Genomic DNA, 18,232 nt, shown 5'->3' with positions numbered 1-18,232 from the left:
ATAGGAAGTCACATGGGTGGAAGAAGTGTATGGGTTCTTTGATATTGGACTTTGTAGAGAACGGACGCAAGCTAGAACGCTCCCTACAGTGGTTCGTTTGAGCCCTGGCCCTCTGCTAGGACCCCCAGCCTTAGTATGTAGTCTTAGGTTCCTGTATGGTTATGAAGCAAGACAAGACACACCTACAGATTTGTAATTTACTTTTATTAAAAAATCGCAGCTGCTGTATGTCCTGCAGGAAGTGGTGTATTCTTTCCAGTCTGACACAGTGCTCTCTGCTGCCACCTCTGTCCATGTCAGGAACTGTCCAGAGCAGGAGAGGTTTTCTATGGGAATTTGCTGCTGCTCTGGACAGTTCCTGACATGGACAGAGGTGGCAGCAGAGAGCACTGTGTCAGACTGGAAAGTATACGCCACTTCCAGAAGGACATACAGCAGCTGATAAGTACCCCTTTGTGAATTGCTGTGCTATTTGAGGAAGACAAATACAAAGTCAGATGTGAGCTGCTCTTAGCGAGATGTTTGGTGGAGTCACATGGAGCTCAGTATCCATGTCAGTAGAGTCAGGAGTGTCCATGCTGGATCTGGAAGGCAGAGACTTCCTGAACACTTCACACTTGGCTCTGGGATGTTAGTCACCTCGGTGAATGTTATATCTGGGATGTAATTCCTGATCCATGACTGGTATGAGGTCACCTGGGTGTACACAGTTGGTTTTCTTGGTTGACCACATTTAGCCCCCCAGCTTACAATGCCAACTTCGTACCAGACCCCACGCACTTTACACACCAGAGGTCCTCCAGAGTCTCCCTGCAAAGAAGGTGGAAAAAATATAAAATAAAAAAAACACTTCAGTAACAAGAAAATATAAATTTCAAGAAGGTTATTTAGCAAAATAATAAGATTACAAATATAAACCCGGAATCAGTGATTTATGGTCAATCTATTTACTGTAGGCCAATTGATCTCACCTGGCAGGTGCCTCTCAGTCCTTCCTTATATCCGGCACACATCATATCATCCAGAATTATTCTTTGGCTGCTGCTCACTGGACTCCCCTCATGATACATCTTGTCACATTCTGTTCGGTCTATTAGTTGAGCTGTCACCTTCTGGAGGGTCCGTGGATCTGGCAGACTTACTATAAAAGTACATAAAGGTTATAGTTCTCTTGGAACCATTAAGGCCCCCATACACCTTAGATTTTGATTGGCCAAACATGTGGAGGACATGAGGAACATGATAAATGTGAAAGACATGACAAATATGGAAGATGAGAAGATGACAAATGTGGAGGACATGAGGAACATGATAAATGTGAAAGACGTGACAAATATGGAAGATGAGAAGATGACAAATGTGGAGGACATGAGGAACATGATAAATGAGGACATGGAGGACGTAAAGGACAAATGAGGAGGACATAAAGGACATAACAAATGTGGACAACGTAGAGAACATGAGCAATATGGTGGATGTGAAGGACATGACAGAGGGGGGAGACATGAAGAACATGACAGATGGGCTGATGAGAAGAACATGACAGATGGGCTGATGAGAAGAACATGACAGATGGGCTGATGAGAAGAACATGACAGATGTTGAGGACATGAAGGACAATTGTGGAGGACATGAAGAATATGACAGATGTGGGAGACATGAAGAAAATGACATCTGGAGGACGTTAAGAACATGACAAATGTGGAGGACATGAAAGACAAATGTGGAGGATATGAAGGACATGACAGATGGGGGGACATCAAGAACATGACAGATGGGGGGTTATGAAGGACATGACAGACGTGGAGGACATATAGAACATGACAGGTAGGGGGAACCAGTGACATAAAAATAAAACGGCTTTACTGTACTGTCTCTTGGAGGTACAATACACTTTTGCAGCAAATAGATAGATCTTTACACAGGCTTTAGCACTTGAACTCGTTTGTGCTGAGGAGATGCTTGAATAGGTAGAGTACAGTAGAGGAGTAGAGTAGAGGTAGTTGTAGCGGTGCTTATAAAGTTGAGAGTAGAGTAGCGTAGAGGAGAGGAGTTTGTCAAGGGCGTCCCAACCCAATGTAGCAATATACTCTGCCAGAACTTGAGAGAATACTTGAGTGAGAAGTTTACTTGGACCTGTGTATAGACTATAGTCTAATCACCTTCTGTAGAACAAAATACCACGATTTTCTCCAGCTCACTTAAAATGCAATCCTTTATTCATATAAATTTGTTAAAATGCCTTTTAACAAATTTATATGAATAAAGGATTGCATTTTAAGTGAGCTGGAGAAAATCGTGGTATTTTGTTCTACATTTGGATACCCTTGAGTCTGGGGATCAATCTCACGTGCTCCTAGAGTGGCATACAGCCTAATGAGAACATCCCAATCAATGGAAGAAACCTATGATTGAGTGCCGACTTCTTCACTTTGTCTACATTAATCACCTTCTGCCCTACAGTGTTGAGTGACTCTTCTCCTAGGGTCATAAAAGCCCCAGTCGTGGTTACTTGGGCAAAGCTAAGCTCCAGGCGATGTCCCAGTTATCTGCACTGCGAGATAGGATACGTAGACCTTCTGGTAGCTTTGTCCTGTCCAGGCTAGTTCCTCTTTTGTATCAGGATACTGCCCTGCACTTTTTAAACTGGTTCACAGCATGGGCTAGGATGTTCCACTTTGTAGTGTTTAGCACTGCATAGTAGATATAGTATAAGTACTGAAAGAACTAGGTGTCTCAAGTTGCATCTGACCACACGTGTCTTAGACTAGACCAGACTGTACTAAACTGACAAAGAAACTACTGAAAAAGAAACGAAGAGATAGGTTAGAAGTAAAAAGCATCTTCTATAGGTCAGCAAAAGCACATGATACATATAAAATAGTAACCCATTCCTAACTTCAGCTGTGCAATACATAAAAGCATACATATAAAAAAATACTGACAGCTAGTGGTGAAACTTTAAAGTGCACTCCATCACCACTTAACCTGGAGTAAGAAGCTTTTGCGACAGGTGAACAAGAGAAAAGAACACCTGTGGTGGGACACCACTTCTGCAGACTTGCCATTATATAGTCCAATGTGTTTTCCACAGGTTGACATTGAGAGTTGTAACTCATGGACTGGATTGCTTAGACAACTGTCCCACACCCATTGAGTTCCATGCATGAATTAATTAGAATAGGGCTTCTGCATGATAATCTCTGGGACTGGGATCCTGGGCTAATTTAGAAAGAAAAATCTGCCTGGACATTCCCTTTAAGAATAAGAAGAATGTAAAGAGTGGGAATAAAGTGAAGGAAATGGACAGGAGTTGTCTACATTGTAAATATAAGAACGGTTTCCTGTAGTATCTCACCTTCTGTGTTGATTCTGCCCCAGCCGGTTACCCAGCATTCCATGCCACAGGGGAAGGTGACCGAGGGCAGACAGATGGGCATGATGTACTTGGTGTAGGTGACGGGTGAGGAGAGTTTCAATAAAGCTATATCTCCTCCGCTCCCAACACTGGTATACTGGGGATGGTAGACAATCCTCTGCACTCCGCTAATGACCACATTAGCATCCAAATCCTTCAGTTTGTGTGCTCCCAAATACACTGTATAGTAATAGGGAGTAATATCGCTGAGGAAAAGGGGAAAGTCATCTTTTATCAGGTAGTACAGTGACAGGGCGAGAAGTTATCTACCACCACTAGGACTCCTGAAATACTCTGTGCTGCAGAATGGCACTGCCAGTCATTTTATGATGTTTCTCCAAGTCATCTTAAATAGGGATCATTCTTTCTGGGGGGGGGGGTCTATATTTTTGGGGTTTAATCCCACAAATGGACATACAAACAGTTTACCACAAACGCATTTTAAGGTCGAGTATGATCTAGTGGAGCCGAAGTTACACAGAGAACAGCTATGGCAGCACTTACAAGTCAACACAGTGGGCAGCGCTCATTACCCACTGAGGGGCGATCAGGGATCCTCCACATACAGAACAGGATGAGAACAAACAGTGTCTCACATGGACTTGCCATGGCCATTCTCCCGGTACAGCCGCCGTGCCACCTACAATACGGCTTGACACCAGCGGAGAGCCACAAACAGAACTGGCTGCCCGAGAATCCAGGGGGAGCGAGGAAACATCTGGAGGAACAAAGGCAAATATATAAATAACTACATAAATCTATGTAAAATAATTCAAGACAGTTATATTGTAAAGAGAGTCTCCTCACTGGTGGCAGAGCTGGGCCTGTAGGATCGGTCACAGTCTATAGTGGGGTTGGAGATGCTTCCTAGGTTTTGTGGCAGCTCTGGTACGTAGCTCTGGATCCATGAGATGTAGGTTGGTACCATGGTGTACACCGCAGGGCGATCAATACTAGTACAACCAAACCCCCAGCTGATCACACCGGCCTGATACCAGACGCCCTGCGCTTCATACATTAGGGCGCCTCCGAAATCTCTCTGCAATATATAAATGTGCAGATGTCAACAATTCAGATGTTATTAAAAGTCTTAAGAGACGAAAACTTATTATAACACAACTTCTACGATGCAACAAAAAGGTGAATGTCCAGCAATGGTGACCAGTATAGAAAGTGTATGGGGGTAGTAGTCATGTAATGGTGGTGACTGTATAGAAGGTATATGGGAGTAGCAGTCATGTAATGGTGATAACCATCGTAGAAGGTGTATGTGTGGTATCCCACCAAGGGTGTTTTCTCTTGTGCACCTGTCCTAAAGCTTTCACTTCGGTTAAGTGTTGGATGAAGTATATAGTTTCCCCACTAGGTGTTAGTATTTCCTATATGTACAGTCATGGCCAAAAGTTTTGAGAATGACACAAATATTATATTTTCCCCTGATCTGCTGCCCTCTGGTTTTTATGTGTGTTTGTCAGATGTTTTTATCACATACAGAAATATAATTGCAATCATATTATGAGTAACAAAAGCTTATACTGACAGGTAGATGAGTTACTGCAGCAAGTCAATATTTGCAGTGTTGACCCTTCTTCTTCAGGACCTCTGCAATACTCCCCGGCTGCTCTCAATCAACTTCTGGACCAAATCCTGATTGATAGCCGTCCCTCCTTGCACAATCAATGCTTGCATTTTGTCAGAATTTGTTGGTTTTTGTTTGTCCACCCGTCTCTTGATGATTGACCACAAGTTCTTAATGGGATTAAGATCTGGGGAGTTTCCAGGCCATGGACCCAAAATCTCTCTGTTTTGTTCCCTGAGCCATTTAGTTATCACCTTTGCTTTATGGCAAGGTGCTCCATCATGCTGGAAAAGGCATTGTTGATCGCCAAACTGCTCTTGAACGGTTGGGAGAAGTTGCTCTTGGAGGACATTCTGGTCCCATTCTTTATTCATGGCTGTGTTTTTAGGCTGTGAGACTGTGAGAGCCGATTCCCTTGGCTGAGAAGCAACCCCACACATGAATGGTTTCAGGATGCCGGTTACAGTTGGCATGAGACAAGACTGGTGGTAGCGCTCACCTCGTCTTCTCCGAATAAGCTGTTTTCCAGATGTCCCAAACAATCGGAAAGGGGATTCATCAGAGATAATGACTTTCCCCTAGTCCTCGGCAGTCCACTCCCTGCACCTTTCCCCCAGTCCTCGGCAGTCCACTCCCTGCACCTTTCCCCCAGTCCTCGGCAGTCCACTCCCTGCACCTTTCCCCCAGTCCTCAGCAGTCCACTCCCTGCACCTTTCCCCCAGTCCTCGGCAGTCCACTCCCTGCACCTTTCCCCCAGTCCTCGGCAGTCCACTACCTGCACCTTTCCCCCAATCCTCAGCAGTCCACTCCCTGGACCTTTCCCCCAGTCCTCAGCAGTCCACTCCCTACACCTTTCCCCCAGTCCTCAGCAGTCCACTCCCTGCACCTTTTGCAGAATATCAGTCTGTCCCTGATGTTTTTTCTGGAGAGAAGTGGCTTCTTTGCTGCCCTCCTTGAGACCAGGCCTTGCTCCAAGAGTCTCCGCAGTCTCACAGTGCACAGTGCAGATGCCCTCACACCTGCCTGCTGCCATTCCTGAGCAAGCTCTGCACTGCTGGTAGCCCCATCCCGCAGCTGAAACACTTTTAAGAGACGGTCCTGGCGCTTGCTGGTCTTTCTTGGGCGCCCTGGAGCCTTTTTGGCAACAATGGATCCTCTCTCCTTGAAGTTCTTGATGATTTAGTTATCATTACTACCCCCATACACCTTCTATACAGTCACCACCATTACATGACTACTACCCCCATTCACCTTCTATACAGTTTACTATTTAAGCTTCAAAATATTAAATAAATAAGCAACAAGTGGGTGTTGCGGTCGGTAACTTTTGTGCACTTTTGTCACAGTCACGTCTGCATCATGTAATGTGAATGCTGAACCCTTAGACATTCTCATCCTGACCACTCAATATACCGCAATGAGGGAAATATTCACATATATATATATATATATATATATATATATATATATATACACACTCACCGGCCACTTTATTAGGTACACCATGCTAGTAACGGGTTGGACCCCCTTTTGCCTTCAGAACTGCCTCAATTCTTGGTGGCATAGATACAACAAGGTGCTGGAAGCTCCTCAGAGATTTTGGTCCATATTGACATGATGGCATCACACAGTTGCCGCAGATTTGTCGGCTGCACATCCATGATGCCAATCTCCTGTTCCACCACATCCCAAAGATGCTCTATTGGATTGAGATCTGGTGACTGTGGAGGCCATTTGAGTACAGTGACCTCATTGTCATGTTCAAGCAGAAATCGAGACTCATCAGACCAGGCAACGTTTTTCCAATCTTCTACTGTCCAATTTCGATGAGCTTGTGCAAATTGTAGCCTCAGTTTCCTGTTCTTAGCTGAAAGGAGCGGCCCCCGGTGTGGTCTTCTGCTGCTGTAGCCCATACTGTGTACTGTGCGCTCAGAGACGCTCTTCTGCCTACCTTGGTGGTAACGCTTGGCTATTTCTATCAGCTGGAACCAGTCTGCCCATTCTCCTCTGACCTCTGGCATCAACAAGGCATTTCCGCCCACAGAACAGCCGCTCACTGGATGTTTTTTCTTTTTCGGACCATTCTCTGTAAACCCTAGAGATGGTTGTGTGTGAAAATCCCAGTAGATCAGCAGTTTCTGAAATACTCAGACCAGCCCTTCTGGCACCAACAACCATGCCACGTTCACAGGCCTCACATCACCTTTCTTCCCCATACTGATGCTCGGTTTGAACTGCAGGAGATTGTCTTGACCATGTCTACATGCTGATTAGAAATTAAGCGGTAACGTGCAGTTGGACAGGTGTACCTAATAAAGTGGCCGGTGAGTGTATATATATATATATATATATATATATATATATATATATATATATATATATATATATATATACTGTATATATATATATATATGTATAGCTATATACCAGGACCAATACTACCCTCTATACCAGTGCTTCTCAAACTTTTTCTACTGGAGCCTCACCCAACAGACCAAGGCAATGCCTGGGCCTCACCAGACTGACCAAGAGGGTCTGTGGTGAAAGTCCATTTGAAAGCTGAAAATAATGCTAGGGCTATCTTTCACTATCTTTCACTCATCTCCCAAGCTCTATATACTAATAAAGCAAGTATGAAATGAATTAATAATGTTGCTAAAACGAAGATTTTTGCAAACAGCAAAAGGACTGTGCAGATCATAGTTACTTTTGTGAAAACTGCCTCCTCAGCTGGGCCTCACCAACCACTAGGGGGCGCCTCACAGTTTGAGAAGCACTGCTCTAGAGCAGGGGTCTCAAACTCGCGGCCCGCGGGCCAACTGCGGCCCTCGGGACACTAGTTTGCGGCCCCCATCTCAATGGTAGCTTTCCTGTAAGTGCGGCCCTCATCAGCTGCTCAGCCGCGATTGGCTGAGCTTAACTTTGTGCTCAGCCAATCACGGCTGAGCAGCTGATGACGCAGCAGTGGGGGGCCGGCATCAGAGATGGCTGCAGCTGTTCGGCCGGCCTCCCGAAGACGACGGAGAGGTGGGCGGCGGCGGCAGCAGCGGTGGTGGGAGGAGAGGTGTGCGGCAGCGGTGCGGGGCAGGTGAGCGTTGCGGGGGCCTACAGCCGCCTAGCAGAGCCGCCGCCCCCTAGCGTCCCTGCCGCACATGCAGCTCCCCGGTCTCTGGAGGAGGAGGCCACGGGGACTGAAAGGTGATCGCATCGCTGAAAGTCCTGGGGCTGTTCAGCAGGATGGGGGATGCAGTGCAGATCCCCGATCCTGCTTTACAGCCCCAGGACTTGCAGTGATGCTATCACCTCACCCTGCAGTCCCTGCGGCCTCCTCCTTCAGAGATTGAGGAGCTGCATGTGCGGCTGAGAGGAGAGCGCCGGTGCCGGGGGTGAGAGGAGGAGGAGGAGGGGTGTGTGCCCAGCTCCCCCAGTCCCTTCTCAGTGACCCCCAGCTCCCCCAGTCCCCTGTGTCACCCCCAGTCCCCTCTCAGAGACCCCCAGTCCCCTGTGTCACCCCCTGCTCCCCCCAGTTCTCTGTCACCCCCTGCTCCCCCCAGTTCTCTGTCACCCCCTGCTCCCCCCAGTCCCCTCTCAGAGACCCCCAGTCCCCTTTGTCACCCCCAATCCCCTGTCACCCCCCTGCTCCCCCCAGTCCCCTCTGTCACCCCCCAGCTCCCCCCAGTCCCCTCTGTCACCCCCCAGTTCCCTTCTTGTGGAGAACCTGATGCGGCCCAGCCTCACCCAGACTCTACCTCCAGCGGCCCCCGGGTAAATTGAGTTTGAGACCCATGCTCTAGAGCATTGTGTTCCCATGTTGTGTAGAGTACCTGGCAGAGGCCTCTGCAGTGAGAACATATCCTGTCATCCGGAATGGTGGAGACGTTACTGGAGGAGCTCCCACCATACAGACCCTCACATCTTGTCCGGTCAATCAGAAAAGTCTTGACCTTCTCGAAGCTTTTGGGATATTCCCGATTACCTGGAAATATATGGAAATGTTATTCTATATTATAAGCACATAATACAGTCATCCATCCCTCTTCCTCCTCACAGTCTCCGTCTCTGTGGGTGGCTCGGCCGCTCCTCCTTCCCATCCACCTGATGGCGTCACCAGACTACTTGCCGCCTCTCCTCTGTGTTTTCATGTATTTTGCTGTGATAACCACCAATCCCACACCTCTTGCGCTGAGTGATAAGGTTACTGCACTGAAAATTTTTTTCCCCATTTTTCCCGCCCGCCTGATAGCTGTGACTCTGGGAGACCAATCCCAATGGTATCTGCACAGCATAACCTTCTCTGTCCCATCAATATTCCCCTGTGCAGACTCGGACTCTTGTCTTCTCCCACTTTAATTACTTTGGTGTTTCTATTGTTTTTAATTGTACTATATGGGGTTTGAGGGAGGGGGCATTATCTGGCTTACTATTAGTGGCTGTCTTGGGGGGAGGTAGGTTCCACAGCAGCTGAGGTGTAGTATGAGGTTCTGCAGCAGCTGATGTGTAGCATGAGGTTCTGCAGCAGCTGAGGTGTATGATGAGGTTCTACAGCAGCTGAGGTGTATGATGAGTTTCTGAAGCAGCTGAGGTGTATGATGAGTTTCTACAGCAGCTGAGGTGTATGATGAGGTTCTGCAGCAGCTGAGGTGTAGTGTGATGAGGTTCTGCAGCAGCTGAGGTGTAGTGTGATGAGGTTCTGCAGCAGCTGAGGTGTAGTGTGATGAGGTTCTGCAGCAGCTGAGGTGTAGTATGAGGTTCTGCAGCAGCTTAGGTGTATGATGAGGTTCTGCAGCAGCTGAGGTGTATGATGAGGTTTTGCAGCAGCTGAGGTCTAGTATGAGGTTCTGCAGCAGCTGAGGTGTAGGATGAGGTTCTGCAGCAGCTGAGGTGTAGTGTGGGGTTCTGCAGCAGCTGATGTGTAGTATGAGGTTCTGCAGCAGCTGAGGTGTAGTATGAGGTTCTGCAGCAGCGGAAATGTGTAGTATGAGGTTCTGCAGCAGCTGAGGGGTAGTATTATGAGGTTCTGAAGCAGCTGAGGGGTAGTATTATGAGGTTCTGAAGCAGCTGAGGGGTAGGATGAGGTTCTGCAGCAGCTGAGGGGTAGTATTATGAGGTTCTGAAGCAGCTGAGGGGTAGGATGAGGTTCTGCAGCAGCTGAGGGGTAGTATTATGAGGTTCTGAAGCAGCTGAGGGGTAGTATTATGAGGTTCTGAAGCAGCTGAGGGGTAGTATTATGAGGTTCTGAAGCAGCTGAGGGGTAGGATGAGGTTCTGCAGCAGCTGAGGGGTAGTATTATGAGGTTCTGAAGCAGCTGAGGGGTAGTATTATGAGATTCTGAAGCAGCACAATAAGCCACACCTCTTGTCAATGCTTAAGTAAACCTGGAAAAAAATTTCAAATGTGGGTAACTATGTGTTAGAAGATGTGTTAGCATGGTGTGTATAGAGCGTATGACTTAAAGTGAATCTGTACCCACAATCTGTCCCCCCCAAAACACTTGGACCTTCGGATAGCTGCTTTTAATCCAAGATCTGTCCTGGGGTCCGTTCGGCAGGTGATGCAGTTATTGTCATAAAAAATGTATTTTAAAATTGCAGCTCCTGCCCTACGGGCGTATCTGTGCCCTAACTTTGCACCACCCCTCGGTCCCTCCTCCCCACCCTCTTCACCATTAGGAATGCCACTGGAACATTTACTTCTGTTTGAACATTGCACAGGTGTCTTAATGATCCAGCCCATGTGCCGGGCTGACACAGGTGGGGAATAGGAGGCAATCTGCCTTGAGCATTCCTAATGATGAGGTGGGTGGGGAGGAGGGGTGGTGTAAAGTTACTGCACAGATACGCCCGTAGGGCATGGAGCTGCAATTTAGGCTATGTTCACACAACGTAAAACAACGGCCATAGTCTTCGTTGCAAAACTACGGTTGTTGTTTTGAGGTTCCCTAAAATGAATGTAATTCAATGGAACTACGGCCGTTGTATGCACACTACGTATCAAATAACATTTATACTTCTCCGTGAAAAATGAACATGTCAAATTTTTCCGGCCGGTAATGCTCCAACGAGCGTGGATTTCAATGCGGCCGCGGACATAAAACTTATATCTGCCAAATAAAACTTGATTTTGACGGCCATTATTTCACGTAGTGTAAACATAGCCTTAAAATTATTTTTTTATGACAATAACTGCATCCCCTGCCAAACGGACCGCAGGACAGACCTTGGATTAAAAGCAGCTATCCGAAGGTACAAGTGGTTTGGGGGGGTCAGATTGTGGGTACAGAGTCGCTTTAACTGAGAGTTTACTGGGGCTTCAGATGATGATATATTAGTTCTCCAGCCCAGAGACTATTAGTGAGAGAGTTCTTCCCTTCCATCGTTGCTGTACCAGAAGAATACGGTGGATGATGGAAGACGATGGCCAATGAAGCAGCTGAAGGCCTACCACAGTACTGAGCCCACAGCGGAGAGGGTCTGCTAGATGAGTGACTACTAATGAGCTGGTGGCCGCCATGGAGAGACTAGGGGGGCAGCTGGCAAAAATCCAGAAGGAAATTACCAACGATTGAGGACTTTGTCAGGCATAGAACCCACCCCAGCTGGGGAGGAGAGGGAGGGGACAACTGTGGTCTAGATTAAATGCTCCGGGGTGCTATGACTCCTAATTGCTGATGGAGGAGATGGAGGATCTGTATATAGGAGACTATAAGCCGTATATCTCACAGATATACAAAGGAGGGGGAGGGTCTGTATATAGGAGACTATAAGCCGTATATCTCACAGATATACAAAGGAGGGGGAGGGTCTGTATATAGGACACTATAAGCCGTATACCCCACAGATGTACAGAGGAGGGGGAGGATCTGTATATAGGAGACTATAAGCCGTATACCCCACAGATATACAAAGGAGGGGGAGGGTCTGTATATAGGAGACTATAAGCCGTATACCCCATTGATCTACGAAGGAGGGGGTGGGATCTGTATATAGGACACTATAAGCCATATACCCCACAGATATACAGAGGAGATGGAGGATCTGTATATAGGACACTATAAGCCGTATATCTGACAGATATACAGGGGAGATGCAGGATCTGTATATAGGACACTATATTATTATTAAATAATTATTAAATAAACATTAAAATATAAGACTCACCCTGAATAGAAGTGTTACCCCATCCGGTGACCCAGCCCTCCATGCCGCAGGGGAAGGTGGCGGCAGCAGGTGGCAGGCAGATGGGCAGGATGTCGGGGGTGTAGGTGACGGGGCTGGAGAGCTTCAGCAGAGCGATGTCCCCTCGGCCTCCGGGGTCTGTATACTGGGGGTGTCTGATGATATCACTGACCTGAGCGGTGAGATTACCCCCCGCTGTGAGGTGATCTCTCCCCAGGTGTATAGAGTAATGCGGCTTATCCGAGCTGGTGAGGGGAAAAGGGGAATCACAAAGAAACATAGAGGGAGATTTATCAAACATTGTGAAAAGTAGAATTGGCTCAGTCGCCCCTAGCAACCAATCAGATTCCACCTTTAATTTTCCAAGGAATCTGTGAGGAATGAAAAGTGGAATCTGATTGGTTGCTAGGGGCGACTGAGCCAGTCTCACTTTACACCATGTTTGATATATCTCCCCCATGGAGTCTATATGTAAGAGATGTGATCACATTAATTATATATCTCATCATTTCTCTAAGTATCTCAAAGTATACAGAGCCGGAAACATCTGAAAATCCTTTATGGCAATAAGAAATTTCAGAACTGCCGCCTCGGGAAAATGGAAGGTTAAGGCAACGCCAAGACTCCCAGCTCCCCATTCATAGATCACGTTAAAGTGTCACGTTTGTTCTAAAAAGTTGAGAGACGTCAAAAATTTTGATCAGTCCAGGAGTGTTGAGACCTGACTTATTATGAGAACGAGGCGGGAGAAGTCACGGACACAGAGTGGGGAGCGAATCATGTTGAAGCGTGGTCTGTGGTGTTGGACCACCGTGATGATGTTATGACAGGTGGCTCAGCCAAAGATGGAAGTGTCGTGACGCCAGTGCTAGTCCAGCACACAGGGGTCATGTTGACACCTGCTTTGTTGACCTGCTGTGATGGGGCTCTTGGGCTCCTGTCACGGTAGTCCTGAGTGGCAATTGACGCATCCGGACTATCGGTACTGCCACCCAGAGAAAGGGGAAAAATGACCCAAGGTGTGCGGCTAGTGTGTATGGATGCTGGTGGGGAGAAAAAGATAAGTCCCATTGAAGAAAAAATAGAACAGCTTTCCTGTACAGTCTCTTGATAATACAGAACACAAAACATGGCCACTTTCTTCCCGAGAGAGCCCCACACTTGTCTCCAACTTGATTTTGCTGCTCGGTTCCATTGAAGTGAATGGAGCTTAATTGCAAACCGCACCTGACCTGGAGACAAGAGTCGTGATGTCTCTGAAAGAAAGTAGCCATGTTTTTGTAGCACTGGAGGACCCCTTTAAACTAAGTGGTGCTGCGGAGATGCATGCAGAATTAGAGTAAAGTAGAGGTAGTTGTAGCGGTGCTTGAAGAGTTGGAAACAGAGTAGATCAGTGTAGAGGAGAGGAGTTTGTCAAGAGAGTCCTAACCCATGTAGTACTGTGCTCTGTCGGAACTTGAAGTGATACTTGAGAGTACAAAGTTTACTTGTACCCGCGTATAGACTATAATCTGACCACCTTTTGCCTAGAGTGTCAAGCTTCCCGTCCTAATAGGGTGGTACAAGCACCAACCGTGGCTATCTGGGTGAAGCTAAGTGTCCAAGCCTTCCTGTGTACCTGCACTGCAAGATAGAATATGTAGACCTTCTTGGTAGCTTTGTTCTATCCAGGCTAGTTCGTCTTGTATATCAGGATACTGCCCTGCACCTTTTAGACTGGTTCACGGCATGGGCTAGGATGATCCCTGACTCTTCTCCCTTTGTAGTGTCTAGCACTGCATAATAGATATAGTAGATAGACTGAAAGACCTGAGTGTCTCTGGTTGGCTCTGCATACACGTGTGTCTAGACTCAGACCAGACTAGACTGACTGAACTGACTTCCTCCCACACAGGGTTAACTAGCCACTTCTCCAGGGGCTGTGTGTGTGTGTGGAGAACAGTGATAGGTAGAGGAAGAAAGAAAATCTCCTATAGGTTAACACAGAACACATGGTACACATAAACAGTAACCCTTTGCTAACTTCAGCTGTGCAATGGAATAACAAGGTTTAGAAATAATACTGACACCTACTGGCGAAACTATAAAATACTACCTTCATCCCCACTGAACCTGAAGAGAGTACTTTATGACAGGTGCCTAGGGCACTCAACAGTGGGACACCACACTTCTCCTCACTCATTCTTACTATCTTTCAGGATGTGAACACTCAGACCCGGATCGATCAAAACTTTTGACCTGTCTCTCAGACATGTCCAAAGTTTTTACTTTAACTCCTTCCAGACATTTGACCTGGGGTGTATGGAGCGTATAAAGGAACTGATGATGCCCAATAAGCAGCAGGAGCTGGCTGACAAACATAGCTTCTACTAGCTTTCAGCAACCAGCATTGGGGATGCCGTGATCAAAAGTATCTGTACAACTCTCCTGGGAGGAAAAAAGATCATTGCAAAAAAAAAAAAAGCATATAAATTTTGGAGCATTTGTATTTTTTGTGTTTTTTTTTTCTTTTTTACATATTCACTCCTCAACATGCTACACTAGAGGGGAGCATAGCTGAATTCGCAGACAAGCTCACAAGAATTGCTTTGTTGACGAAGCAAATTTCTGCAAGCTTCATTTTAGAAATTCATAAAATAATGATATGCTCACCTGTCCGTGTTTCCGCGGTGTCCACTTGTTTGTCTCCAGTGTCTTCTGCCGCCGATTACTGACTGAGATGGGACACTTGTGACAGCAGGCTGAAGACACTGGAGACGCAGAAGAGGATACTGGGGGAGCACGGACAGGTAAGTATTGCACCAAAAAAGTTTTAGTTCATTGAGGTTCAGTTCACAGGTTTGCGAATTTTAAGCCAAAAATTTACAAACCTGGAGAACCAAATTTTTTAAAACGTCATTTATCTCTAAATATGTAGTAAACTGATGGGTGACACTAAAAACTACAACTGCCAAAAAGAAGCTCTGAGGACGGATAAAGAAAAATGTTCTGGACCTTAGAAGGTTAGAAATTAACAATGTAAGAAAAAATAGCTGTGGAAGGAAGGGGTTAAACCTAATTATATCGAAAGGACGGTAGACGAGTGATGGTCACCAGTCATCGTACTCACTTTATAAAGCAGTGAGCAGCGGAGAGCACCCACTGGCTGGAGATCAGACTCCCTCCACATATACGGGACCCCGAATACCACACGCTGACCTGCCAGGGCCACTGTCCATCCAGGGCATCTGTACCCTCAGCAGCCTGGCCGGAGACCACCGGAACGCCGCACGCCGGAGGGGACCAGGTTGTGTTGTAGGAGACAGAAGGGGAGACTGTGAGCGAAAGGGTAAAATGTAATAGTTGTTTTTGGGACAAGAAATATGGAAACAGGTAAATTTACCATTTCTAACAGTTTACATTATATTTTATAATTAAGCCACAAAATGAAACAAAACAATAGGCGGGGGGGGGAATCACCCATTTTAGGAAAATAGCCAAAGAACCAAATCTATGGTAAAAACGTTGTATCATTGTAGCCACAAAATTAACAAAAAAAATAAAAGCCACCAGGACAGGCAGTATTGGAGATGTTACTTACCACCGAGGACCATGAGGAGTATCAGAGGCGCCATGCCACTCGCTTTACCCCCCATTGCAGATATACCTTCTCGGTGAGGAGGGTGATCACACTACTGAACCTTTCCCCTTCTTGTTGGTCTTAATTATATGTATGACAACGGCTTCCTGGTTATCGGAGGGGATGGAGGTAACAGAATTCTTTATGGCAGTTTTGTTAATCATTTAACATGTTTTTGTTAGTATTAGTTGGTAGAGTATTTCCTGAAAATTGAGTTAATGAAAACTGCCATAAAATAAACCGGATTTATGTCAGTCATTTCCTTGTTCTTATCTTATGTATACATTCCAATAAATATGTGACACAAACCACCTGATAGTCTCCAACAATGTAACCAGTGGTGGCCTATTGTATTTACCATGTCTATAAGTGACATAGAAGAAGGTGTGGTAGGTAAGGATTATCTGTTGTGTGCAAAATAGGGTTGATATTCCTGGTGGAGTCGGAGTCAGTAATATGGAGAATGATTAAAGGGGAACTCCAGGTAGAGGTTAAAAAAAATGAAACTTCTGCAGAAGCATATAGCATTACATACCTATCTCTCCAAGTTTTGAAATGACCAAAAATCTATTTGTTTGGAGGGGGGGGGGGTGTTCTGTATTGTGTTTCTGTACTTACTGGTTGAGCAGTTCCCAGAATGCAGTGCTGGTTCCAGAATGCAATGCTTTCCCTCAGCTGTTCCATCACAGTCCACAGTCCTTGCAGCAGCTGATTCTGGCGGGTCGGAGATGGTGAATCACTCAAGGGATTGGGGGATCCAGCCCCGCCTCCTGTGACATCACGCCCTGCCCCCTGTCTGCATCATCAGCCTGTGTTCAGCAAACACACACAATATGAGACAGAGGCATGGAATATTTGATGGGAGAGCAGTGGGAGCAGGAGACAATGTGGATTGGCACAGAGGCCATTTTTCTTCACTTCCTGGATTTCAAACAGCTACCAGTGTGGCAGAACCATACAGATACGGTAATACATTGTATAGACACATCTATATAACTTTTAATGTACTTTTAATGGAAAACAAATTTTCTTTATGTGGAGTTCCCCTTTAAGCTTTACAAGATAAGCGGTAAAAACAACAGAACCTGCAGCTCCAAATGTAAGATAATGCACTTTGAGAGAAGGAATCCTCTGAGTATCATATCGGCAGTTCTGTATTGGTGAAGACTTCAGGAGAGAAGGATTTAGGGTAAGAGATTTCTGACACCTCACAATGAGTCACTATATATATTTAGAGATGAGCGAATCACTTGGAAATTTGTTTCACAAAGTTCTCGAATATGCGAATATTTGCAAATCACATACAAACAAATCTCATTAAAACAGGTGAACTATAGTAGCTACAATAGTGGGACTTTTATCGAGCAGGTATTGGATGGAATACTACACTATTTGCAAAGGAGCACGCTGACATCACGTGAACAGCGTCTACAATCATTGGCTGGTTGCTCATCGTCAGGTGCCATCTTGGACCTAGAGAGGGAGAGTGTGGGTAACAGGGAGAGATGGGTTTCAGTGGAGTTTAGGCAGGAAAGACCACAAAAGCCCTTGTTAGGGCTACTAGGAGACAATATATTCTGTCTATATATAGAGAGAATCGGCCGGCTACCTCTACAGCAGCTGCTTTAATCACACAGACAGGCAGCTGGTGTGTCTTCTGAATGAGCTGCACTGGATTTAGTTGCTCCTACAGTCTAAATATTGGACTCTCTAATTGGGACAGTGACAGTGAGGATTGTCAGACATTTTAGATAGGCAAGACCCGAAAACCCTTTGTTACGGCTACAACATATAGCTATATTCATACAGTGCACAGACTACCAGGCATCAGCTACTTATGCTGCGTTTATACGAAGCGATAATTCGCCCAATCGATCGTTTAACTATTTTGAGGCAACTATTTGGTTTTTATAACGATCAGCGTTTAGACGAATAAATCGGTAGAAAATTTGTAATAAAAATCGTTATTGTGATCGTTTTTAAGATCGCTTAAGCCCATCTTTCACATAGGGTGAATCTTTGAAAGACTGTTTACACAAAGCGATCTGCCAATTTTTAGCTATTTTGAGCTATTCTCAAGTCCATTTCCTGATTTTAAGTCCTCTCAAGTACTGCTAGAATAGCAGGAGAGGATTTTGTGTTTACTGACGCTAAAACACTGGGGCATCAGCCATCTCATGGTGATGTTGGTGCCGTGGGGTGGCAACTTCATGAGTGATGATGACGAGACACAGTTGCCAGCAAGTAAGGCTGTTGGTATATTCAGTTGGCAGGAGGAGGAGCAGAGTGAGGAAGAGGAGGTGGCAGATGACAAAGTGAGTGACCCAACCTGGCCAGGTGTCATGTCTTGCGGAGAAAGCAGTGCAGAGGTGGAAGCATGAACAGCTCCGCAAAAGAGTGTGTTTTCAAGCCCTGCCAGAAAATTCACCTGCATCCCTATC

The 18,232-nt window shown here is 46.0% G+C and overlaps 1 protein-coding gene across 1 annotated transcript; it reads right to left on the bottom strand.

The window, feature by feature from the left end:
* Positions 1 to 410: 410 nt before the first annotated feature.
* LOC138800576 (transmembrane protease serine 9-like) lies at positions 411 to 15,872 on the bottom strand. The gene is made up of 9 exons (XM_069982349.1): positions 15,753 to 15,872; positions 15,282 to 15,486; positions 12,155 to 12,417; positions 8,822 to 8,973; positions 4,226 to 4,457; positions 3,923 to 4,136; positions 3,359 to 3,624; positions 972 to 1,141; positions 411 to 810 (listed from the first exon to the last, which is right to left on the bottom strand). The coding sequence occupies exons 1-9, from the start codon at positions 15,805 to 15,807 to the stop codon at positions 532 to 534; spliced, it is 1,836 nt and encodes a 611-aa protein (XP_069838450.1). The 5' UTR covers positions 15,808 to 15,872; the 3' UTR covers positions 411 to 531.
* Positions 15,873 to 18,232: the final 2,360 nt, after the last annotated feature.

Source organism: Dendropsophus ebraccatus, chromosome 9, assembly GCF_027789765.1.
Source record: "Dendropsophus ebraccatus isolate aDenEbr1 chromosome 9, aDenEbr1.pat, whole genome shotgun sequence".
NCBI lineage: Eukaryota > Metazoa > Chordata > Amphibia > Anura > Hylidae > Dendropsophus > Dendropsophus ebraccatus.
The sequence above is the reverse complement of the archived record's forward strand: the minus strand, read 5'-3'. Positions and strand labels throughout refer to the sequence as shown.

Bases quoted from the DNA above. Each gene is read 5' to 3' on its own strand.
- LOC138800576 (XM_069982349.1), bottom strand. From the start codon at position 15,807: ATGGGGGGTAAAGCGAGTGGCATGGCGCCTCTGATACTCCTCATGGTC. The intron at 15,487-15,752 runs GTAAGTAACATC...TTTCGCTCACAG, and splicing joins ACTCCTCATGGTCCTCGGTG to TCTCCCCTTCTGTCTCCTAC. The intron at 811-971 runs GTGAGATCAATT...CCTTCTTTGCAG, and splicing joins GACTGAGAGGCACCTGCCAG to GGAGACTCTGGAGGACCTCT.